The sequence below is a fragment of the Amblyomma mixtum genome, chromosome 8 (genome assembly GCF_055824585.1).
Source record: "Amblyomma mixtum isolate Tamu chromosome 8, ASM5582458v1, whole genome shotgun sequence".
NCBI classification, from domain to species: Eukaryota; Metazoa; Arthropoda; class Arachnida; order Ixodida; family Ixodidae; genus Amblyomma; species Amblyomma mixtum.
The window spans coordinates 38125745-38152125 of NC_143019.1; the positions used below are offsets into that span (position 1 = coordinate 38125745).

General features: G+C 47.6%; 1 protein-coding gene across 2 annotated transcripts in view; it reads left to right on the forward strand.

Moving 5' to 3' along the window:
• Positions 1–2307: 2307 nt before the first annotated feature.
• LOC149332130 (uncharacterized) overlaps positions 2308–26381 on the forward strand; it is a 75660-nt gene continuing 51586 nt past the window's right edge. For both annotated transcript variants that reach the window (XM_089557082.1, XM_089557083.1), the window contains exons 1-2: positions 2308–2928; positions 3735–3847. In XM_089557082.1, coding sequence (XP_089413208.1) covers positions 2841–2928; positions 3735–3847 — 201 coding nt within the window. In that variant the 5' untranslated portion in view covers positions 2308–2840. The remainder of the gene's footprint in view (positions 2929–3734; positions 3848–26381) is intronic.

The window sequence follows — 26381 nt, forward strand, 5'->3', positions numbered from 1 at the left end:
GGCGTTATGGAGTGCATAGGCGCGCAGTTGTCCTCTCCTTTTTAATTTCTCCGGCACCAGTCCTGTTTTTAGTTTGCGATTCTCGTGGGCATGGCTTCGTCATCATTCTTTTCTTTCCCTTTCCTTCTATCATAGGACATAAGTTAGGTTGGCGAGCTGTTTTCGTAAGGATCGGCAGCACACTACACTTTTCTTCAGGCGTTTTGCAGGGGCTTCAGATGCCTTGCAGAGAAGCGAGAGGTTTCGCTCAGGTGGACTTTGACGGGCGAGCCGATGTAAAAAACGCGCATTCCAACCTATGCGCCGTTGTGGCCTACCTGTTTTCACGAGTGTAATTTAAAGAAAGTAGACATTTGTGATAAATAATAAAAAATAACAGCCAAATATACAACGAAGCCGCTTACAAATACATATAAATGAATACAACTTGGTTCTGTCGTGCCTCAATGAGCGTTATTCCTGTCGCGTGTGTCCTGCAAAATTTGTATGTTTGCTCATAATTGTGTTTTTTATCAAACCGGTAATATAACACGTATCATCAAATATCCCTCAAAAGCGACCTTAAAAAGCGGTATTAGTTGCTGTCGATATAGAAGCCATACATAAACGCTCCGAGCTCTCATGCCAGAATACCGGCTTTTCTTCTTGCGTATACTTTTAATAGTGTATACAATGTCGGGTGCAAAAAGTGGTACGCAACATTAGAGGTTGTATGGCTTGCTGCTTTTGCGGCCATTTTCGGCATTTAGGCCAAGCTGGAGCGCCACTCATCGAAACGAGCAAAATGACTTGCCTCTGGATCAAAACGGTCTCCTTCGATCACAGTACACCACATATCTAAGGTGCCGTAACTAGTTGTTACCAAGCTTCTCACATGATTCTCGGTCGATAGATTTTTATTTGCCTACTCAAATTTGTTCTATTTATTTTTGATTTTTTTGAAGCCGGTATCCGACCTTGAGGTCGCTAATGGAAACCTCGACCTCAGATGCTTAGAAACACTTCTAGAAAAGCTACCAGAGCCATATCTGTTAGTCGGACAACTCCTCTTTCTGGGGAAGTGGAGAAACTAATCCCAGAGGTCGCATTTTAGAAGATTTTATTCTGCGCAGTAATGTGTGCCTACTGAATTCAGGAAAGCCCATGTACTGCTCCATAAAAACTGCAAAAATTAGCAGTTTAGATTTATCGTTTAGTTCACCATCACCTTTTAATGATGTTAAATGAGATCTTCTGGACAACCCACGCGGAATGGATCATTTTCCACCCATTATTATACCTGAAGAAATAACTGTACAGCAGCTGTATCCCACCAGTAGTCACATACGAGGCAGAAACGAGGAGGCTAACGAAAAGGGTTCTGTTTATGTTAAGGACGACACAGCGAGCACTCAGGACCAATGCCACTCCGCTAGCCCCGATTACACTGTGGAGGTCGACAGGACCAACACACCGAGGTATAGCCCGCAGGAAAATCGTTTATTTGGGTTGATTCCAAAATACGATAACCGCCCTCGGTAGCGCAGGCAGCAGGAAACGGGCACGGGGAAAGCTCGATGTCACCTGGAAAAGCCGCGTTTGTCTCATGGCTCCGTCCATCCCGTCCATCCCGTCACGCGTTGTCTCATGGCTCCTTCAACTCTCTCCCCGTGGTGGGCTGCCCGTGCGGCCGCCGAATACACGAGGGGGAAAGGAGGGTCAACCACGTGACGATGTGGATGCTGCTTCCCAGCTTTCTTCTCTGCCAACCCCGAGAGAGCCGGGAGGGTAAGGGTCGCTGTAGGCCACTTGAGAGAGTTCGGCAGGATATGCGCCGCCTAGGGCGGTCGAAGGGTAGACTGGATGCTCGCAACTGTTATCCCCAACCGTTCCCAATCTAGGTCTCCGAATACCTCCAGCAACTAGGCGGTGAATAGCATTGGAAATATAGTGCCTCCCTGTCTGACATCCTTCCGTACTGCAATTTTATTGCGGTGGTTATGGAGGACACCTGCGATCCTCTAGTCAAGTGCACCCTCGGAGGGCGAAGCCCTCCTCTAAAATAAGCAAATCACGGAACATGTGCTACTCTCGCTTGCACACACTTCCTTCTCTCGACCTCATCCCCTCCGTTACTCGCATCCCCATCCCCCGAAAAATTAATTTGGGCCCACTGCTCTCTGGAGTCCCGTTGTAGTTTTTTCGGGCGCGTTCCGACTCGTCCTATAGAAACTGCCCCCTTCCATACGCCGACATAGGACAATGCCACTTCCATTGTCTTATCGCCCTCCCAATACCTATACTTCTCGCAAAATCCACCTAGCGTGCCTGGCTGGGATCGGCACAGCTGGCCGACTAAGTAGCCCTGGGCGCTCTCCCAAGGTCGTGCTGCTCTACCCTCCACCATGCTTTTCCATCCGCCACCATGATTTTCATTACAATAATTCAGCAATATGATGGCTTCCAATATTCCCTTCATAAGCTGTTCTAGTGTGAAGACAGTGGCATTCTTCGGCATTGAACCCCAGTCCTCCGGCTCAGTAGCCGAACACCCTTACCACAGGGCTAAGGCAAAATGCAACAGCAGCCATGGGCTGTGCACTGTCCGGGCGCGTTAAAACGTCGGGTGGTCCAGATTATTGTGAAGATCTTCACTGCGGTGTCTTTCATAGCTCATGAGCAGTTTGGGGACGTTAAACTGAACACAGCATGTAGCACTGTCACCTTATAAAAGCTGAAGCTGATCCAGGGGTTGCCTGGATCTTTTCTTATCTTGCCCTTAATTCCCTTACTCCCCCCCCCCCCCCCCCCCCTGGTAACAAATTTGTGCAGGTCCGTGCTGTACCCGAGCGCGGGGCTGGATGACCGGAGGAACAGGAGAAGTTGTCCACGCCGCTGCGCCTGAAGCCTTGGGCGGCAGAGCTCACCGTCTCCGAGAACCTGCACACGGTGAGCACATCGCGCAATTCAGCCAAAGCTAAAATGCTGCGGAACCACCTAAATGCATAGTCCGCAGGAGCAGGACTAAGGAAAGCGAACTTTTTTTGGATGTCTAGAGTATATGAACTCCCCTTACTGTCACAGTTGTATTGTGGCCATGATGTTCATGAATTATAAAAGATCAGTTGCATTTGGTATATTTGAAGGACCGGTCATGCTTGCAGTCTTGCTTTACATGTTGTTTGGCACCTGTGCACTGCTGCAAGCGCGCTATAGTAGAAGATATACGCGCAGTGCAAAAGCAAGGAGGTGACACATCAGGGGAAAAAAAAAGGCGAGGATCCGTGTGCGAAACTACATATACATGAACTACGCGGACGACTGGGTGCTGTGTTAGTATTTGGAACCCCGGGGCCTGCTGAACTAGTTGCAAGTGAAATTAGTGATGACACATTGGAATGATGCGTGAGTCACGGATACGCTGCGAAAATACTGAGAATGATTGAGTAATTGGGTGCGATGTCAGGCGTCACTGCAATTCAGCAGTGACGCCGTATGGCTGTTATTTAGTAATTACTTCCTTATTATAAATCTACTTCACCGTGGGGGATTTCCCTAAACATCGCACTACTCCTGTCTTCTAAGGTCCCTATAGTGGCATGCTAATTGATCGCATGTATAAAAAGAGAAAAAAATTCCAGAAACAGAAAAGAACAAAGAAAATACCTGAAGAGAACCGTAGCAGGCACCGGGCTAACCGTGACGAAAGTTGACAATGGGCTACAGTTTCAAACCCCCATAACGAATTTGCGCAGGTCACGACTGTAGGCAGACACGAGGTTGGATGACAGGAGGTGCAGGACACGTTTTCTACGTACACGAGAATCTTTGGACGGCAGAGCTCACCGTCTCCGAGGACCGGCACACGGTGAGCACGTCACTTATTGCATTCCGTGCGACAATGCCGCAGCGTCAACGAGATGGTCTGTAGAAGCAGCAGGATTGTGGAAATTGCAAACTTGACTTGGCTGCACAAAGTACCTGCGCTCCCCACACTCCCACAGTTGTGTTGTAGCCAGGGTGTTTATAATATATCTCAAGGCAATGATGTTCGGTATATGAACGGACCAATCATGCTCGTCAGTGGGAATTTCGAACTGCATTTTCTATGACTGCTCAACTGTGAGCATTATGGAGTAGTAGTATAAACTTCATTCCGCAAAATGGGACGGGGTTTAGGGGTTGGGGTCTTGAGCAGCAGGTGGTGTTCCTAGGTACAGGGTCCCATTGGTTCTTGCTGCCTCCTTGGCCCGCTCAACCAGCGCAAGCTGATCTTGCGGGTCGGAGCTGGACAGAAGCTCCTCCCGCTGCTCGACTGACGGGTTTGTAATTTTGGGCTCTATCGGGCTCGCCCGACAGCCCAATGTGAAGTGGTAGAGGGTGGCTATCTCTCCGCACCACACGCATTCTGGAGTGTATTGCGAAACACAAGGCGCCATGATGTGAGGAGAAAGAGGCCTAGCTTCTTTTTCGAGGGTGACAGCGCCCAAGCAGTTACTTTTGTGAGACAGGATGAACATCATAATCAGAGAGGGGGGGGGGGGGGTGGAAAGGAACGCGGATTTCGCGCTGACTGTTGACGACGCGCAGAGACATTGCAGAATCGTTTGGAGATAGCGACGGCCCCACGGAAACGTTTTCCCTTACAATCAGGCTCATCCTTGCATTGATTCCGCGGAACAAGAATTCCTTGCTGCTGGAGGCTAAAAAAAAAATAATGTGGCTTGTAACCGCTTATGAAGTGAATGAACGTAATGGCCTCATTATACGCGGAAAGCTTACAAGAAGGTTAGGCCCTAGCGTCCAATGGTGGCCATCAGGGTGGTTCCTGGTATCGTGTTCTCCCCGCCTTTTTGGTCGGGTTTTGCACGTTGTTCGGCGGCTGCCGGCATGGTTCACTGGAACAAATTATTCGCTTTGTCGCTTTGGGGACCATAGACGAAGACACGTACAAACTGCGAAAACGAAGTGCCCACAGTAATGGTTAACTGGCTAGCGAAGCAGCACTTACCACCAATTCGTTCTGCACTGTTTAGTTCACACGCTTCTACTGCAAAATTACAAGACATCAACATGACGAAAGCCGGCGCTGTGGCCGCTGGGCCCAAAAGACGCTGGTTCGATCCCGCGGCGATCACGTTTCCACGGAGGCGACATGCTAGAGGCCCATGTGCTGTGCGATGTCAGTGCACGTTAAAGAACCTCAGGCGATTAAAACCTTCGGAGACATTAACTAAGGCATAGCCCATATCGTGAACATGAAGACAGGAGGGACTCCGACTTATAACTTTGTTTAATGAAGGTACAGTCGGGGACAAAAGTCTCCGGACCACGTGTTCCTCTAACGAAGCCGATAGCTTTGCTAATAGTCGGCGGCTGGGGACCACCCTTGTGGAGGCAAAAGTTAAATTTTTGTTCTTTCATCTCCACAAGTGCGGTCTCCAGCTGCTGTCTGATAGTAGAGCTATAAGCTTTGTTTGAGGAACACGTGGTCCGGAGACTTTTGTCCCCGACTGTTCCTTTATATTTCTATATCGGTCGGCACACTGCTGTAGGTACCGAGGAAGGCCACAGCAAGGACACGTGGACAAGACATCCGAAAGATACCACGCACGCTTTCTTTTTTTTACTGGACGTTTTGTTTCATAAACGTTCATGAAACAAAACGTCCAGTATAAAAAAAAAAGTCTGTGTGGTTGCTGCGGGCTTCTGCGGTACCTGCAGCAGCGTGCACCCTCCTCTTGCGCTTCGCTTTTTTTTTACCCAAATAACTTATATGGTTCCAAAATTTCCTTGGCCCACCTTTAGCTGCGCGATCAGGGGATTACTTTATTTTACTCTGGACGAGGACCTATACAAGCAGTTTCTATCATCGATAAGATTCCCATTTTCGGTCTATTCCTTCCTCTCTGTTTCCCTGAAGCCACCCGTAGTTGTTCAATGACGTCCTTAAATTCCTTATTGCGTCAGCCTCGTGGTTTCCTCTTTCCTTCCCAGCGGTTTGTAACTTTGCTTGTTCCATTTCCATACTGCTGAGTAGTTCTAATTACAATTCCACTTTTCCATGGGGCGTTAATCTTATGCTTTCTCAACGCCTGCTGCTATTAGCGCTATTTGTTGGACGTTGAATTTTGCTTTCGTTTTTTTTTTTGTGTTTTATACATTTCTCTTTTGATCAGGGCACGCATATGCAGAATAATACATCTATGATCACATCCTAGGCTATACTCTCCCTCCTCGTCTATTTACATTTTGGCAAGCTTGCTGTACAGGGTGTTTCACGTAACTTGAACCAGTGATTAAAAAAAAGTGGTGAATCGGATCTGGGTGCAACCAAAGACATATTGTTTCCCGTCGTGTGGCGCTCCTCAGTGTATCTTTAAAATTCTGTTTAATTAGTTAAGCATCAAATTAAGCAAGTTTCCTAATACTCACTTTAGAGGCACGTGCGTTCTGTTAAGTGTGTAGAGGGGGTTTAGAACGAATCGATTCAGTTTTTTGTAGCAACCTACTTCCTCCTGATCATCATCAGCCTGACTACGCCAACTGCTGGGCAAAGACCTCTCCCGTGTCTCTCTATCTAATAACCCTTTCTTTTTGCCAGCTGCGGCACCCGTATCCCCGCAATCTTCTTAATCTCATCCTCTCACCCAACTTTATGCCCCCCCCCCCCCCTCCCCCCCTGCTGTGTTTGGTTTCCTTTGGAATCCGCTCCGTTACCCTGAAAGATCAGTGGTTATCTTGCCTTCGCATTACATTCCCTGAAAATGAAAATTGGTTTTGAGGAAAGGAAATGACGCAGTAATTGTCGCACATATCTCGGCGGACACCCTAACCGCGCCGTAGGGAAAGGGATAAAGGAGGGAGTGAAAAAAGAAAGGGGGTGGTGGTGGTGAAAAGCATTTATTCGGCTATATTGGAAGCAATTTATTCGCCTTCGTCGTCGTCGCCTCTCTGGCTGCGACTTCATTCTCTTTCACCTGAAGATTCCCATCGTCATCGCTTGAGGCTGTTCGCTTGGAAGACGTCTCTGGCGAAAGGGCTAGAATAAACGTCTTACGTGAAGTCTTCCCTTACAATATTTACAGAGAGGTGCTTGCCCCTGAGAGGCTCCTAGTGGGTCTCGCCCCTTGCAATACTTGGCGGACTCCCTAATTCCGGGATCTCGTTGGTCAGGACCACTGCGCACGTCCTCCGAACCAGGCCCTGTTGGGCGGATAGTTCCTGGCAGCCGGGCAGGGCCGCCCCCCAGTCCTCGCGGGTAGGGGAAGGGGTGATGGGGGGAGAGAAGGATTTTTCATGCATGCCCAAACCATGTGGAAGGTGTCGGCCACCTCCTCACAAAATGAGCAGCGGCCTTCCAAAAAGGATTAAAGTGCTTGAGAACCGCCGGACACAGCAGGGTGTTTTTAATGTTTGTAAAGAGCCTGAGGAGAGTTCGTTCGCCAGCTTTACCCAGTCCCTTCATAGGAACCGGGTAGCGCCGGCGTGCGGCACGTTAGTGCTCAGCAAAGTCTTGAGAAGAAATAAGAGGGCTGTGATCTGGGTTAAGGTCCTCCCAAGGAATGCCTGGTGCCCGGTGAGTGAGTGCGCGGGCTACCTCATGGGCGGCTTCGTTACATGGCATGCCTTGGTGGCCGGGGACCCATATGATTGAGCGATGAGTTGGATCGCCGTCGCGAGTACTATGGTGAAGAATTTGGTAGAAGAAAGGAAGAGGGGCCGTCGTGGCGGTGGCGAAAAACATTTATCAACAATTAAACAATTACAGAGATGTGATTGGGGTAGGGCCCTATTGGCACCTTCCCCTCACAATACTAGGTGAAGCCCCTATTCCGTAATCGCATTGGCAAGCAACGCCATCCTCGTCCGTTGAACCGAGACCTTTTTTGGGTCTTGAGGTCTTGACAGCCGAACAGGACCGCCTCCCAGTCCTCTCTGGTGGGGTTGAGGCGGGGGGGGGAATAGATGGGCACTCCCAAACCATGCGGGAGGTGTCAACCACCTCCCCACAGAGCTGGCACGCGCCGTCAAAGGATGTGTTGAAATACTTAAGCCCCGCCGGGCACAGTACAGTGTTAGAGTTTTGATGAGGAGGCGCTCGTCAGCGCGTCCAGTCTCTTATAAGGGGTCGGGTAGTGCCGGTGCTCCTCCTTGTAGTAATCGGTGATTTGTTTGAATGTAAGGGCCAGATTGTCTGATTCGGAGTAGGCTTCCAAGGACAGGGAGATAGCCCGGGGAGAGAGTGCGCAAGCGGCCTGATCGGCCTGTTCGTTTCCCTGGAGTCCCTGGTGACCGTATGCCCAAATCAGGTTGCGTGAAGCTGGATCTTCGCATCGGCAGCTAAATTGCAGTATGCGCCAGGCAAGGGAGGGCCACTGAGCCACCGCGGCTCCGCTTAGGGCCCATTTATTCCTCTTGATTTCATCTACGATGTCCTTTGCCAGTTGCGGCCACCGTATCCCCGCAAGCTTCTTAATCTCATCCGCCCATCTAACTTTCCGCCCCCTGCTACGTTTGCCTTCTCTTGGAATCCACTCCGTTACCCTTAAAGGGCAGCCCGCAAGGGCACCTTGTGTAACGAGGTGTTGGTGCTTGGCGCCACCACGGACCCTTAGTCCCCGTACCGAAGCTGTCATCCGTACCGTGGCGATAGGTTGAAAGGTGGAGGGAAGAAACCTTGAACGGTGGCGGTCGAGGAAGTGGTCAATCCTCGGCCGATGGGCTCCTCGTCTGTCTACCAGGCGGGGAGTCCCGGGACCTTCCTCTGTGTATAAGGGTGAATCAGAGGCGACAAAGTATCAGGAACCCTTAGTTTATACATGCCGTATGGAAAAAGCTGCAAAAAAAATCTGATCGACCCCCGAAAAGGGGTCGCACCGATGTGAAGAAACTGAGTCCACAGAAGCCAGAAACGTTTGCGAAGTTTTTTATGCTTCACTCAAACACTAATGTACCGGTAGCCAACCTATCTGCATTTGTCATCGCCAACACCCTAAAAAGTTGTGTAGGCAAAGACTACAAAGCAAAAAAGCAACGAACCGGAGACCTCCTTGTAGAAATAAACACAAAAGAACAGAGCACCAAACTGATGTCATTACAGAATCTTGGAGAAATGAGCATACAGGTAACCCCGCACCGCACCCTGAACCACTCAAAGGGCGTCATATCTGAATATGAACTCCTACAGAGTACCGATGCGGAAATGGAAGAAGAACTAGCCGAACAGGGAGTAATAGCAGCCCGATGAATAACCATCCGGAGAAACAATGCTGAAATCAAGACCAAACATATTGTACTAACTTTCAATAGCACAACTCTGCCTGACTCCATCCATGCCGCATAGAGAGAGAGAGAGAGAGAGAGAAAAGGACGGAAAGGTAGGGAGGTTAACCAGGCGATGCCCAGTTGGCTACCCTACACTTGGGGAGGGGAACAAAGGGGAAAAAAGGAAAAAGAGCGGCAAAGAAATGAGTCTGTCAAGTGTCCATCGACCTCTATGTCACAGGGACAGAGGGCGCGCACTGAAAACATAAAGATTATAGGCGGGAATGCAACCCCGAGTCCCTTAGGAAATTCAGGAGCGCTTTCACCGCTTTACGTTGTCTGGAAGGTTGTGTCCAAGGCCCCAGAACGTTAGACTCTGTTAAAGGACGCGAGTCCAAGCGGAGCAGAGAAGCAACTAGGCAACCGCGCTCTCGCTCAAAACGAGGGCAGTCACAGAGGAGGTGGCTGATCGTCTCGTCACAACCACACTGGCCACACGCAGGAGAGTCAGCCATTGAGATGAGATGGGAATAAGCGTTTGTGAACGCCGAGCCGATCGAGCAGCATCGTCAGCTAAAGCGTTACAACAATGCCGCTATGGCCTGGTACCCACTGGAAGATGATTTCATGGTCTTGTTCGATTGCCTGGTGATGCAGATATCGTATCTCCGCTATAAGTTGCTCATGGTCGCTATGTCTCAAGGCAGATTGAAGACATTGTAGGGCAGCTTTTGAATCACAGAAAACAGCCCATTTTTGAGGTGATTGTTGTGAGATATACTGTACCGCCGCAAGAAGCGCGGCCAACTCTGCTCCAGTAGAGGTAGTCCGATGCGAAATTTGTTGGTGAATTTGAGTCTGTCGCGCAGGAACGACCACAGCGCAAGCAGAACTAGTAGAGGTTACTGATCCATCCGTATAGACGTGAGTACGGTCAAAATATTCGAAGTGGAGCATGGACAGTGTCAGTTGCTTAATGGCTGGCGTCGATAAATTTGACTTCTTCGCTATCCCCGGAATAGCAAGGCGCACACATGGGAGCCGCGTACACCACAGAGGAGAGGGAGGTAGTGCTGCCGGGGTGAACTGTTGTGGGATCGACGACTGTTTCGTCGTTATCACCTTCGCAAATGCAGAATGTGGTCTCTGCAGTGGCAAAGGCGCAAGGTGATGCTGTGGAATCCTTGACATATGACGTATGTGCATTCGCAAGCAGTCTAGGACAATATAAGTAGAGATCGGGTGGTCTTTGGCGAGTGCAATGCTACCCAGTGTTGATGCGCTCCGAGGGAGACCTAGGCATGTGCGAAGGGCCTGACCCTGCACTGACTGGAGGGCACGCATGTTAGTTTTGCACGTGTTTGAGAGTACAGGTGTACTGTACCGCAAGCATCCCACAAATAGAGCTCTGTACAACTCCAGCATTGACTGGACCGACGAGCCCCATGATTTTCCTCCCAGAAATCGAAGTAAATGAGCGATAGATGCTAGCTTTTTTTTTAGTAGAGTGCAATGCGGGCTCCATGATAAATTGCGGTCGATCAGGATCCCTAGGAAACGATGAGATTTGCTGTAAGAAATGACTTGACCGTCGATGCGTACCGGATATGGAGTCATACATTTACGTGTAAATGCCACTAGCGCGCACTTTTCCGGTGAAACGCTGAGACCTTTCTTCTGGAGATAGGAAGAAGTGATCGATGCTGCCCGCTGAAGTCTTGCCCGCACCTGGGGACGCGTCACAGAGGAGGCCCAAATGCAGATATCATCGGCGTACATACGCACCTGGACGGTGTTGGGGAGGTTCTCAGGGAGGGCGATGAGAGTCAGATTAAACAATGTAGAGCTAAGGACACCGCCCTGGGGCACGCCACGGTAGGTGTAATGCGCAGGCGTCGGGCCATCATCACATTGGATAAAAAATGATCTTTTGGACAGATAGCTCTCTATCCACGCAAACATCCGACCACCGATGCCCACAGTTTCCAGCGCGTCAAGGATGGCCTCATGGGTCACGTTGTCGTAGGCACCTTTTACATCCAGAAAGAGTGCCACTGACAAACGTTTCAAGTGCTTCTGTTGTTGAACCGTGGATACGAGGTCAACGACGTTGTCAATAGAGGAGCGACCCCGCCTGAAGCCGGCCATAGCGTCGGGGTATATTTTGTAGTGTTCGAGGTACCACTCAAGGCGCGACAAAATCATTTTCTCCATGACCTTTCCTACGCAACTGGCCAAAGCTATTGGCCTATACGATGAGAACTCGAATGGAGATTTCCCTGGTTTTAGTAGGGGTATCAATCGACTCGATCTCCATTCTTGAGGAACAGCACCGTCGAGCTAAGAGTCGTTGTAACGTTTGAGGAGCTCTTCTCGCGCGTCGTGGCCAAGGTGGGACAGCGCAGCATATGTGATTCCATCTGGCCCTGGTGAAGACGAACGCCGACATCCTGCAAGAGCAGCGTCGAGTTCCTCGCGAGAAAAAAGGACATCCATGGCTGAGACCCGTGAGGCAGGAGGAACACGCCGGGAATTCGAAGCAGTTGGTACACCAGCAATTTTTCTGCAGTAGTCCGTTGCTACTTCAGACTGCTGTCGATCTTGGTAGACAGCCAACGCATAGAATGGTTGTCTTTGTTGCGGAAGCGTACGAAGGCCCCGCACAGTACGCCATATGAGGGACATGGGCTTGCGGGGATCCAAGTGCTGACAAAAGGACCTCCAGCGCTGGTTCGCCAGCTGATCCAATCTTCGTTTGATTTTTTTCTGCGTACGTCTCGCCTCCCGTAGATCATTTAAGCACTTGGTTCGTCTGTATCGCTTTTCTGCTCGCCGCCGAAGAGCACGCAGGCGTTCTAGTTCAATATCGAAATCACTGCGTATTCTTGAGGACGTGATGTGACATCTCGCAACGTTCATAGCATTAGCTATAGTGTGCTCCAGCCTGCCAGTGAGGGCTTCTTTGCTCGTCTCCTCCTTATGTTTTCGAAATACTGCCCCAGTCGATTCGCGCGAGTTGGGCTGGGGTGGACGCAACAAGGCCGTTTATTTTGAGGTAGGTAGGAATGTGGTCACTTCCATGGGTCTCCACATCACAAAACCAGCGAACACTCCGGTGCAACGACCTTGAAACTAATGTCAGGTCCAGGCAGCTGCTGTAGTGACAGCCGCGCAGGTATGTCGGACTGCCGTCATTCATAACATACAGATCATTGTCGGAAGCAAATAACGCCAGACGCCTTCCTTTGGCGTTAATTCTGGTGCTTCCCCATAGCAAATGGTGGGCGTTAAAATCGCCAGTAATGATCCAAGGAGCACGGGTTTCTTCCATGATGGCCTTCAGCCTTTCGCAGTCTAATTGAGAGGAGGGTGACACATATGCTGCAATCAGTGTGAATTCTAGCGTTTTTGTCTTGATTAAGAAACACGCGTATTGATTGTCATTGTGAGGTGGAACTGGGCAGCAAACATACGTCATGTCAGTGCGGAGGTATACCAAGACTTGGCTGCGCTCCCCGCATGTAGGGGCGAAGAAAGATTCGAACCCGGAGAGCCTGATTGCTCCTGATAATTTGGGCTCGCAGATTACCAATATCGCGAAGTAGTTAGTGAATACTTAAGGACGAAAACTTGACATTCGCGACCTCAGACCTCTTGCGTTCCATTGGAAGATCGTGGCGCCTCTGACTTCCTCACGAAAGGTGGGAAGGTGGCCAGCCATTATGGATTAAAGTCCTTGAAGTGCTGAACCCAGGGAGTCCAGCACTAGTAAAACGCTTCGAGCAGTTGGGGATTGCAGAGCCTGTAGGAGAGGCCGAATTGCGTTGACCACGGTCTTTAAAATCACAAGGGTTTGGCGGTCTTGCTCCGGGAGCCCGTCTGCAGCGGCCGACGTGCTCAGCGATGGCAGCTTACGTGGAGGGGCCTCAGGAGGACATAATGGCGGAAGCGCTGGCCAAGGATCGGAACCTGATGACATCTGGCCACCCTTGTCCACAGAGGGTAGACGGAGCACACTGGGGCGAGGAGGAACAGGAGGTGGAGGAGGGTGAGCAGGAGGCGCCAACAGCGCGTCGTTGCGGCTGTCATTGGCAGCAGCCTGTCTGGATTTCCTCTTGCGTCGGGCACGTCTCTTGCGAACGATCGCGGCGGCTTCGCGGTGCGTCGAGTTGTCTCGGACCATTTGTCTTAGGACAGCACGCTCTGCTTTTAGCCGCGGGCAGTCTCTAGATGAGGCGTCATGGGGACCGTTGCTGTTTGAACACCTGAGAATTTGTGCTGTGCATGTCTCAGAATCATGAGGCTCGGCACACCGGGAACACACACTCGCGTTGGCGCAGACTCCGCTAACATGGCCCAGTTTCATACAATTGGTGCATTGTAGGGGCTTTGGTATGAATGGCCGTACTGCGTGACGAAAAAGGCCTACCTTCACATGTGACGGAAGGCTGTCGCCTTTGAAGACAATCTTGACACAGCGAGCTTTCCCAAGACGTGAAACTCGGAGAATCACGGTGCCTTCGTTTCCTGACTTCACAAGTATGGGCAGATCTTCTTGCGTGATCGTCTCATCGACGTCATAGATGACGCCAGAAGAAACGTCCTCGCCGAGCGGGATAACTGTACGGACCGACATGCCTCCGAGTTCAGTGATGGCCCGCAGTGATTCGAGTGCTGGCGCATGATGGACGTCAACAGCAACAACGTTTTTGCGCGAGTTCACGCGAACGTCTTTAATACCTCCATTGTAAAGTCCGCCCATACATACCGAATCCGAGATGATGTTTCAAGTGCCAGCGCTTTGGACACAGCATGTTGGCCTGCCGAGGCAAACCCACTTGTGTCACATGCGCAGAAGACGCACATACAGAAGAAAGATGCGAACGCACACCAAAGTGCATCAACTGCAATGGCGCACATGGCGCGTACTCCAGGTCATGCCCAGTCTGGAAAACAGAAAAACAAATCATAACTTTGAAGACCACAGAAAACCTGTCCTACCTTGAAGCAAAAAAACGCGTCTCTTTCCAACAGAAAGGGACATACTCTGAAGCGGTGACGCGGGGACCGCCGCCGCCTTCAGTTTCTGTCGGCACACAGGTCGATCCGAAGGACCTGGGGTCGACAACCAAGTCCCCACCACAGAAGTCGATGACACAGTCCACAGGGCTGAAAATTTCGCGGGAAGACCACGCGATCCTCGCCGGAGGCCCTCAGGCCCCACTTTCAGCAGCGGCATCCTCGGCGACAGACACCCAGAACAGCTCTGCTGAACTGGACCTGTTGCCCCACCCCTCTAAGAAGGCAACTGCTGACCCAAGAGACTCTGCCCCTGGAGCAGAGCATGGCTCACTGGTGCACACAAAAAAGACGAATGCGAAGGCCACGGGCCATCGCAAACAAGAAACATCCTCCACGTCCACCGTGGAGGAGACGGATGTCAGCGAAAGTCCGCTGACATCTAAAACACAAGTATCCGCGGATTCTCCGCGAAAATCCGGCGCCACGAAAGTGGCGATGGATACAACTCCTGGTTCGCCACCGCTGCAGCGGCGGCGAGGCTCCCTAGAGAAAAAAGGGAAACCACGAATCATTGTCCCTGAGAATAAGTAACTTTCCCCAATCCCCTACTTATCACAATGGCGTATCTAATACAATGGAACGATAGAGGTCTACACAGAAACTACACAGACATAACCGATATGCTCAAAACAATGGCACCTACAGCTGTGTGCCTGCAAGAAACGAACCTTGGGCCACAGCACACAAACATCTTAAAAAAATATAATATTTTCCGGAAAGACCGAGTACAAGCTAGCCGACTCTCAGGAGGCGTCGCTATCATAACGCAAAGCGATGTCCCTGCAAGAGAGGTATCATTAAAGACGAACTTAGAAGCGGTCGCAGTAAACATCATTAGCCATAAAACAATAACAATATGCTCTGTGTACATACCACCACACAACACAATAGCCATGCATGACCTAGAAGAACTTCTGGAACAGTTGCCAGAGCCATATGTAATAATAGGGTATTTTAACGCACACTCCTCATTCTGGGGAAGTGAGCATACTGATTCCAGGGGTCAGCTCATCGAGGATTTTATTCTTTCGAATAACATATGTTTAATGAATACGGGAAAAGCCACGCACTGCTGCCCCAGCTCTGGAAAAATGACCTGCCTCGATTTAGCATTTACATCACCATCTGTTTTTAATGATTTTATTTGGGACGTTTTAGATGTCCCCCGGGGAAGTGATCACTTACCTACGGTTTTAAAACTAACATCAGCTACATTCATCCTCCCTACGAAGCCACGGCGATGGAAAATTCACCTCGCCGATTGGGCACTTTTCAGAACGAAGGCCACACTAGAAAAAGAATATGCCGAAACCCTTACTATAGAAGAACTAAATGAAAAATTTGTCACATGCTTAATATCTGCAGCAATAGAAGCCATCCCACAAACGTCTGAGATTTCACGAAAAACACATAAAGTTTGGTGGTCAAATGAATGCTCAATGGCTAAAAAGCAGCAAAACAAGGCTTGGGGCAACCTTCGCAGATATCCCACTGCAGGAAACTTGCTCATCTTCAAAAGGGCTAGAGCCAAAGCACGATACATTAGACGCAGCGCAGAAAGGGCATCATGGCAAGAGTACATATCCTCCATAAACAGCTCAATATCATCAAAGAAAATGTGGGAGCAGGTGCGGAAATTCACAGGAAATTTCACTCCATTCACATTTCCAATGCTAACAACACGCGGTACTCAAACAACATTAGAAGAGCAGGCCAACATATTGGGTGAGCATTTTTCCACAGTTTCAAGCGCATCCAACTACACACACACACATTTCAAAAGCACAAAGCAATAGTAGAAAAACCAAGCCTGCCCTTTGGAACATGCATACATGAAGACTACAATCAGCTTATTACCATGCAGGAACTAAACACAGTACTAACATCCGGTAAAATGACAGCACCAGGCCCTAACAATATACATTATGCCATGCTTGCTCACCTCTCTGAGGCTGCCATAGAGGCTCTCCTAAAATTTTTCAATAAAATATGGATGAGTGGAGAAATCCCCCAAGCATGGAAAGAAGCAATCATAGTACCCTTTCTAAAACCTGGCAAACCACAAACTAGTCCCACCAGTTACAGGCCAATAGCACTAACTAGCTGTATAGCAAAATCATTCGAAAGCATTCTAAACATCAGACTAACCTTCATACTTCAGTCCCAGCAACTTTTAGATATACACCAGTGCGGTTTTAAAAAGACATGTTCCACAACCGATCACCTTGTACGCTCTGAGAACACAGTCCGGGAAGCGTTCATCCACAGCCAACACTGTATCGGAGTCTTCTTTGATCTGGAGAAGGCTTACGATACCACGTGGAGGTTCGGTATCCTCCGTGACCTAGCGGACCTAGGTATCCGCGGCAGGATGCTGAGCTGTTCGAGCGACTTCCTGACCAATCAAACGTTCAGAGTCCGCCTAGGCGCAACCTTCTCCAAGACTTTTATCCAAGAAACTGGAGTGCCCCAAGGGTGCATCCTCAGCACGACCTTATTTGTCATCAAAATGAACTCCATAGGAAAAGTAATCCCAAAATCGATAATGTACTCAGTTCACGTAGACGACCTCCAAATAGCATGCACGTCTTCCAGCATACCTACCTTTGAGCGGCAAATACAAATAACAATAAATAAACTGGCTACCTGGGCAGATAGAAACGGATTTAGATTTTCCCCTCAGAAAACAGTAGCGGTTCTGTTCTCTTTGAGACGAGGCCTACAGGCCGACCCCACACTATATTTAAACCAAACCCCACTACCTGTCAAACAAGAGCATAAATTCCTAGGGATAACTTTCCATAAAAAGCTCACTTTCTTGCCACATATAAACAGCTTAAAGAAAAAAGCTTCCCTGGCCTTCAATGTGCTGAAAATACTATCAAGAAAACGCTGGGGGTCTGATAGAGCTTCCCTGTTACATATATATCGTTCTCTGGTTCGCTCTAAGTTAGACTATGGGTCCATAGTATATGGCTCAGCAAGACCGTCCTACATAAAACGACTGGATCCTGTCCACAATCTTGGTTTAAGGTTGTCTTCCGGTGCTTACAGAACTTCACCAATAGCAAGTCTGTATGTGGAAACTAATGAACCTTCCTTAGAAGATCGAAGAACAGCACTAACTTGTACATACATCCTCAAAATCCTTTCTCAGCCCAAACATCTCTGTTACCCAATTGTCACGAAATGCCCATCCCGAATACTCTTCAACAACAAGCCCCATGCGATTAAGCCGTTGCTCTTGCGCTTCGAAGAAAAATGTCAAACTCTGAACATACTAAACGAAATCAAAAATATTGCCCCAAGACACGAAGCGCTACCACCGTGGTACACTCTCCCCACAGTTGTGTGACGTCACACTAACACGCCTCAGGAAAACCTGTACACCACACGACCATATAATACAAGAATATCTAGCACTACAAGAAAAATACAGAAATTACACGTCATTTTATACTGACGGGTCAAAAACTCATGCTCATGTAGGAAGCGCAGTAATACAAGGAGAAAATAAAAATGAAGTACGACTGCCGTCTTGTGCTACAGTTTTCACCGCTGAGTGTTATGCCATTTGTGTTGCGGTACAGAAAATAACAAATGAAAACATCAAAAACAGCATCATTTATACAGATTCACTGAGCGTTCTTACAGCATTAAAATCCAAAAATGCCACGGAGCCACTGATAGGAAGCATCATACACAACATAGTAAAGATCACAACACAAAAACATGTTATAAAATTCTGCTGGGTTCCCAGTCAGGTTGGCATCAGGGATAATGAGAGAGCCGACATGTGTGCTGCACAAGCCGGAACCATGGAAATAAAACATGTGAATTTGCCTCCTAGGGATTACATGAAGTTAGTACGTAGCAAACTAAGAGCCAAATGGCAAGCCTCTTGGGAAAATGAAGGAAACAACAAGCTGCATACTGTAAACCCCATTTTAAAAGAATGGAAATCATGCCGCCATAAAGAGCGTTTTATCGAAGTAATTTTATGTTGTTTACGCATAGGTCACACACACATCACCCATAACTTCTTATTAACAAAAAAAGACAGACCTCTGTGGGAAATGTGTGGTGAGGAGCTCACAGTAAATCACATCTTAATTGCTTGTTCGCATCTCGAAGTACTTAGAAAAAAGTTTTTTACGGCATTTTACAATGAACGCATTCCATTTCATCCCACATTGCTTTTAGGCAAGCAAACACTTGTCGAGTTTTCACTTGTTTGTAAGTTTCTAAAGAAAGCCAATGTTTTAAATCTATTATAATGTAACCTCTGTACACTTGACTTAACATCATCTAACCTTGTGTTTGGCGCATGATAGCCATAGTTGCTTATGCGCCATAAAACCCCATATAACGTAACGTAAGCTTAAAGGGCAGCTGCACCACTTTTTGAGAATTTCGCGATGTTCAAGGATTCAAATCTATATAGGCTGTAGGTAAAGCATGCCAAGTTTTTTTGCACTAGCATTTAAAATGGTCACGTAATCGACGATTGAATTTTGCGCTTCTCCTCAAAGCACCAAAGGAGTGCGGGGAAGTTTAGCGTGACGTCACAGAAGGTATGATTTCAAGTTACCGCTGCCGTCAGCCACACACTAGCGTTCCTTGTTGAATGCTGCCCAACAACGTTCGGAGGGCATTGCCTTTGGCGACGTTGGTTTTTTTCCTTCAAATTGGGCGTGTATGCATTGAAAATGTACCGATACCTTCGATGACGTCATCATGCCCCCCCCCCCCCCCCCCCCCCCTTGGCGTTGTGCTCTGCGGAGAAGCCCGAAGGCCGTCGCGATTTGAATCGGCGATTACTTCACCATTTCAAATGCTAGCCCAAAAGGACTACGCATGCTTTACCTGCAAGTTTCACACATCCGACCCATTTAAGCTCATCGATTTCTGAAACCAATGCAGTTGCCCTTTAACGACAACCGGTTATTTTACTTTCGTATTACATGCCGTGCCGAAGGCCATTTTCTCCTCTTGATTTCGACTGGGATGTCCTTAACCAGCGTTTGTTCTTTCACCCACTCCGCCCGCTTCCGATCTCTTAACGTTACACCTATGATTTTTCTTTCCATAGCTCGATTCGTCGTCCTTAGCTTAAGCTGAACTCTTTTCGTTAGCCTCCATGTTTCTGCCTCATAGGTGAGTACCTGTAATATACATCCGTTGTATACTTTTCTCTTGAGGGATATTGGTAAACTACCATTCATGATATCTGAGAGAGCCTGTCATATGCGGTCCACCCCATTCTTATTCTTTCAGTTAATTCATTTCATTTATTGTTTTCTTAAACGCCTGAAGGCATTACATAAGGGGGGACGTATTGTTGAAACGGCGTAAGGCGATGTAAACATGCATAACAAACAGGAAATCAAACGTGCACACTCACATGGCAAGGGCTCCAACCATGACAGGATTCGACAACAGGTGATACACCACTCTTGAAAGACAGATTAAACAATATTTGCTGCAAAGTGCGCTTATAAGACCAGGATCTGTATGAGATGGATTTTTATTTTCTCCCGGAATGTTTTGTGATCAGTGCATGAAACGATGTCGTTAGGCTGTGAATTCGAGTGTTCTCGCGTTGGCAAAGAATGGGTTGTTGTAAGCATTCGTGCGGGCACCCTATGCGTGCTATCGGGTTTCCGTGACTGAGCCGTAAGGACGTTCGTAGTGACGTGGTTAATAGAGTGTGTCGTGTTCTCGTGCTATGACAAATGTATTGAGTAATCATAGGCGGGAAACGACAGGGCGTGACTCGGAGGGACTGCTTGAGGGCGGTGACGCCGGTTTCTCTTGAGTAACATGAAGTAATGAACCGAGCTGCACGATTTTGGATCGATTGCAAATCGACGGTGAGATATGATTGCCATGGGTGCCAGATGGATGATGCACACTATAATTTTGGCCGTACAAATGTTTCGTACGCCAGCTGTTTTATGTTAGGGGATGCAGATTTCAGATTACTTCTCTGGCAGCCAAGTGTGAGTGAAGTATCGGAGCAAATAGTTGTAATGTGGGTGACCCATGAAAATGATGTTGCGAGATGTACACCTAGGTGATTATAAGATATTGCAGCGGTGATCGGCACTGATGAGATACTGTTAGTGTGCACATGCGATATGGTGGGTTTGTGAGTGAAGGAAAATGATGTGCATTCAGATAGTTGTAATGGCGCTCGCCATTTTTCGCACCATGATGCAATAACGTCAAGGTCCTGTTGCAAAACAAGGTTATCAGTCGGGATATTTATTGCATTATAAATGGCGAATCATGCGCGAAGACTCGTAATTTGCATTGAATGTTAGAGGGTAGGTCGTTAATGTATATTAAGAAAAGTAATGGTGATAGGCCGGCCCCTTGAGGGACACGTGATGTTACATCTCGTAAGGGTGACTACAGGTTTTCTTACTGAATTTGATCCTAGTGCCAGTGGAAATAATCTACGCGCTGACTGATATAATCTGCGTGCCATGAATTTAATCTGAGTGCAAAACATTTAATCCACGCGCCAGCGTATTTAATCCAAGCGCCAACTCAAACAATGCGAGCGCCAACCAATTTAATCCCAGTGCCAACGCAAATAATACGTGCGCCAGCTGTTTTAATCCAGGTGCCAACCAATTTAATCCACACTCGAAAAAAGAAAGCTGTAGAAGACTCCAAAGCATAGAACACGAATACCAGGAATAAAGATTAGATAATTTTTCAAACCATGCGATGCCTAAGCGAAGTGTCCACATATTGCATAGCTTTCATCAATATTATAACCAACACTACTTTGATACAAGTGTTTTAAAGCGCCGTTTAAAGCGCACAATATCAGCATTAAAAAGCTGCACAGGGGCTCAGTGCTATGGCTTACTGGCTCTTTATTATGACCATAAAACGGAGGAGGGCACAAATGCACACACTGTTTATAATGCAGCATTGAATCCACTGTTCTCAATAAAATATGCGATTATTTTGTCAGATAACAAAGAAAGTGTTAATAAACCGTACCCTAGATTAGCCCTACGTAGTTTCGTGTGAAAAAAAGGTACACAGCCAATGATGGAAAGTTCCAAAGCAGAAGGCAAGTTTTGCGCCTCCATTTCCTGTGGATTGTCGTCTGCTTTTGCAAATATGCTAGGACAACAGAAAAAGACATAGATACGTGCACACGTTACTAGAAATCTGTGAACTTTCTTTTTCAAGAAATAAGATTTATTTCTCAGGCACGTAAAAAAAGCATTGTTAAAAACACAGAAGACAAGAAAGTTTCAAAGCAGACGGCTCTGTGTGTGCCGCATTGTGGCTGCATTTGCACAATGGTGTATAGCCGGACAGTGGTGGTACGCACACGTATACTATAAGCAGGGGATAGTGTACGACTTTTCCTTCATTTCGCATGGACATTAACGCGCAGTATTTTCTTCCATGGAAGCCGATGAGCCGTGCTCTTACGTCCTAATTGGACACCGAAAACGAGGACCGCCATTCAAGCCCCCAGACGCACCAAGAAGAAAGAACAGCAAAGTCTCTGAACATGACAGGGCCAGAATTCTCGATGTGTCAAGGCGTGGAGGAGATGTGAAAAAAAATGGCAGACACGCTGGGCATCAATTTAAAGACAGCAAGGTCCATTGCAGCTACCGATAGAGAGGTGCTGAAGAAAGGCGGAACGTCGAAGAAATTCGGAAATGAGGTTGTAGCGGCGCTCAAAAATATTGTGGACAACAACCCTGCTTTCACGCTAAAGCAAATAAAGCAGGCGGTGGAAGAAGAATTGCCCGGAATTGCCATCAGCACAAGTAGCATTGATCGCCTACAGGATGCGCATGGCTACTCTATGAAGTTGGTGACTCAGAGGCCGATTGACCGCAATAGAGATGACGTACGAAACGCACCCGCAAAGCATACGCGCAGTGGCTGCAGTGTGATGGACCCCGCTTGTGCAGGTTTTACATTGATGAGACCAACTATAACATATGGTGTTCAAGGAGCTTCGGCCGTGCGGTTAAGCGGCAACCTGCAGTGCAAACGACGACTGGCACCAGAGGCGCAAACCTTAACATTATCGCCTGTATGTCAGCAAATGGTGTCATACACTGGACGGCTGTCGACAAAGTTCACTGGGTCGTGTTTAACGAATTTTTGAGTGATATATCAGCCCGTGTCGAAAGTGAAGAGCCTGGTTCAGAAGCCGTTTTTATTTTTGATAATGCCCCCGCTCACAGCCATGCGGAACAGGCAATCCTGGCCAGTCAGCTGCACTCAATCAAGAGGCTGCCTCCTTACAGCCCATTTTTTAACCCTATAGAGGAAGTGTTTTCGAAGTTCAAGTCTGAAGTCAAAGCTTTCCTCAGCGAGCGGAGAGACTTGGCGCTCACCACTCCGCCCGAACTGACTAAAAGGGAGCATCGGCGCAGTTTATTGCTCGACGCTGCTCCACACTGTATGCAGCAAGTACAGCGAGTAGAATGCGCTGCTTTCGACCGCCATAACTTTTCTTTTATACCAGCAGCTTTGCGTGAAGATGACATGTAAAATGTGAGATCACACTTTGCGCCACCTAATGTCCTACAGAAAATAAAACTGCATTTCAAAGACGGCCCCTTCTGTGCTTGTATAAACCTAGATTGTTAACACCGCTATAAGGCAGCCGCCAGTAGCTATTCTTGACCTAGGCTGTAAGCTCCGGTGTAGCTTCGCTCACTTTCCCTTTTAAAACTAAATAAACCGTAAAGTGAAGAACCGTTACTCCGGTTCTATGACTCGTCCCACCTGGAAGAACTCTGTATTACACTACTCCCTTTTTGTTTCTGCTAGTGGTGTTTAATCTTTATCAGAGCCTCCCGAAAACATTTCGCACCGGTTGCATGATAAGGGCCGGCAATATGAAAACAGTATGAAGGCCGTAATTGTAACTAGCATGCAGATTCAGCGCATAAGACAACCCATAATCAGCAGTGCTTGCCCAACTAATTAATACCCGACAGTCACAAGCCGCAAGAGTTGCATCAAATACTGAGGTTTAACAGCTGCTAGTGGCTCTTTGATGTTGCAAGGTATGCGAAGAAACCGAAATAGTTCATGAGAATGGCACTCACAGGCTTGCATGGCCTCAGAAATTGTCTTAACTTCGCTTTATTTCTGGCATTCGTGCTCTGCGCTCTGGAATATTCTACCGCATTCGTTTACCGCATTCGTTTTCCGCATGCGGATTAAATTGGTTGGCACCTGGATTAAAACAGCTGGCGCTTGTATTATTTGCGTTGGCACTGGGATTAAATTGGTTGGCGCTGAATTTGTTCGAGTTGGCGCTTGGATTAAATACGCTGGCGCTTAGATTAAGTGCATGACACTGAGATTAAATTACATAGCAGGCAGATTATATCTGTCGGCGCTCAGATTATTTCTGCTGGCACTAGGATTAAATTCAGTGGGAAAACCTGTAGATGTCATTTGCGGATTTGAACTTCGAGCGCTCTTTTAAAAAAATGTAAAAGCCAGCATAATTAGATTGGTAGGAATCCCGAGGCACGAAAGTTTCGCAAACAGACGATGATGAGATACGCATTCGAATGTCTTTGAAAAAGTCTAAAAAGATTGCATCTGTCTGGAGGTTATGGTCCATGTCCTTAAGTATGTGTTGGGTGAACACGGCCAGCTGTGTTTCACGTGAACGCGATTTTCTGAAGCTATACTGATGCGGATAAAAGAGGTTAATTGAATCTAGGTGGGACATTGAGTTTGATGCTATAATGTTCCCTAGAAGTTTAGAATTTATGCTAGTAGGGGATATTATATGATAGCTGGGCATGCGCAATCACCTGCTTTGAAGATGGGAACAATTTGGGCTATCGTACGATCATCAGGAATACTTCCCGTGTGCAATGATGGGGTAGATATTAAACGTCTAATCTAATCTAATAAATCTAATCGAGCCGATTAGATTTATGTCTATAGGGTAGAGGATACACCAGAATTTGATGGGATTTGTTCTGAGAATAGATATAACAAGCCAGGAGATAAAAATTTGTCTTCCCTTTCATGATCCGGAATAGCGGTCACTACGTGACCTAGGTAGACGTATTGCCTTACCAGAGTACACATTTCTTCCCGCCTTTATTACTTCTACTTCGGCGAGGTTCGGGTGTCTATCGAGACGTCAGGAAGTTAGAGCGGCATTTCCGTTCCTCAAAAACGAATGTTTTTATGCTGCGGAAAAGGTAACACTGGAAACTAGGAAGTTTTTTCGTGTAAGCTGGCCCTTGAGTCCGTGAAGTGTGCTCGGAAATCCGCGAGCGGCAGAAGGCCGAGTGTGCACTTGAGCACAAATCCGCTAATGCCAATCAGCTTTCGCAGATTAATGCGCTAAGCCGGCAAGCTTAGCGCGAGGAACCTTTCAATCGAAAGCCTTACTAGCTCAATTACGATAAAAACGGGCGGCGTATATTTTTTTATTCAGTTCCGATTCTCCCATGGCCCACAGGGCATTATTGATTTGAGCGATACATAGAAACAAAAAATTCATTGGTTACAGGAGGGCATAACGCATACAGCAAAAAAAAAAAACCACTACTGTGACACAATGAAAGATAATCAAGAGGAAGAAATGGGCTTGGGCAGGGCATGTAATGCGAAGGCAAGATAACCGCTGGTTCTTAAGGGTAACGGAGTGGATTCCAACAGAAAGCAAACGTAGCAGGGGACGGCAGAAAGTTAGGTGGGCGGATGAGATTAAGAAGTTTGCGGGGATACAGTGGCGCCAACTGACAAACGACAGGGTTAATTGGAGAGACATGGCAGAGGCCTTTGCCCTGCAGTTGGTGTAGTCAGGCTGATGATGAACTGGAAGAAATATGTCAGTCGATAAACCGAAGCACGAGAATGAATACATATGCCAAGAGGAAAAAATTCACACAAGGAGGCAAATTGATATGAGAAATATAATAACGCCATTTGTGCAAATGTTGAACACTCAGATGGGCACGTTATAGAGGCTGTAATGTAACAGAATGCATGGGTACAACCAAATGAAACGCAGAATAGAAAAATTCAAAAATGACTATGGTAAGCAATCATATACTGACATCTTCCTCTTGAACTCTTCAATCTCATTTCCGAGTACAACTTGTGGTGGAAGGTGGTTCCACGCCGACGATGCATTTGGAATGAAAGAATTAATGCATATTGTTGTACAGCACCGGGGAACGCCAACTTTGCATGATCGATCAATGTGGGATGAACCATATGTGCGTCGTCAGTGCATCTCGAAGAATTCAATTCATCCTGTAAATTTTGAAGAAACAGACACATCAGTGCTACTGCCCTGCTAAGGAAAAGAGGGGTTAGGGACAATTATTTTTTTTATTTCATTGACCCTCGACAGCCCGTCATAGTTACGGGTGATAAGACGGGCAGCTCGGCTCTGTACTGCTTCCAGGTCATCAATAACATCATCAGCCTGACTATGGCTACTGCAGGGAAAAGGCCTCTCTTATGTCTCTCCAATTAATTCAAATAATCATAAATTACTTAGGTATTCTCCATTAACTCTTATTCCCAACTGCTCCCACTTCAGGCCCCAGAATACCTCCTGTAAACAGGCAGTGAATAGCATGGGCGAGATCATGTCTCCCTGCCGGACACCCTTCCGTATTGGAATTTTATTGCTGACTTTATGGAGGACTATGGTAGATGTGCAATCGTTATAATTATCTTCCAATGTTTTCACATAAAACTCTTCTACACCCTTAATCCGCAATGCCTGAATGACAGCTGAGTTTTCTACCGAGTCGAATGCTTTCTCGTAATCGATGAACGCTATATATAGGGGCTGGTTATATTCTGCGCATTTCTCTATCACCTGATTGAGAGCGTGAATATGGTCTACCGTCCAGTATCCTTTACGGAAGCCTGCCTGATCATTTGGTTGATTGGCCCCGCCGCGGTGGCTCAGTGGTTACGGCGCTCGACTGCTGACCCGAAAGACGCGGGTTCGAATTTCGATGAAGGCGAAATTCTAGAGGCGCGTGTACCGTGCGATG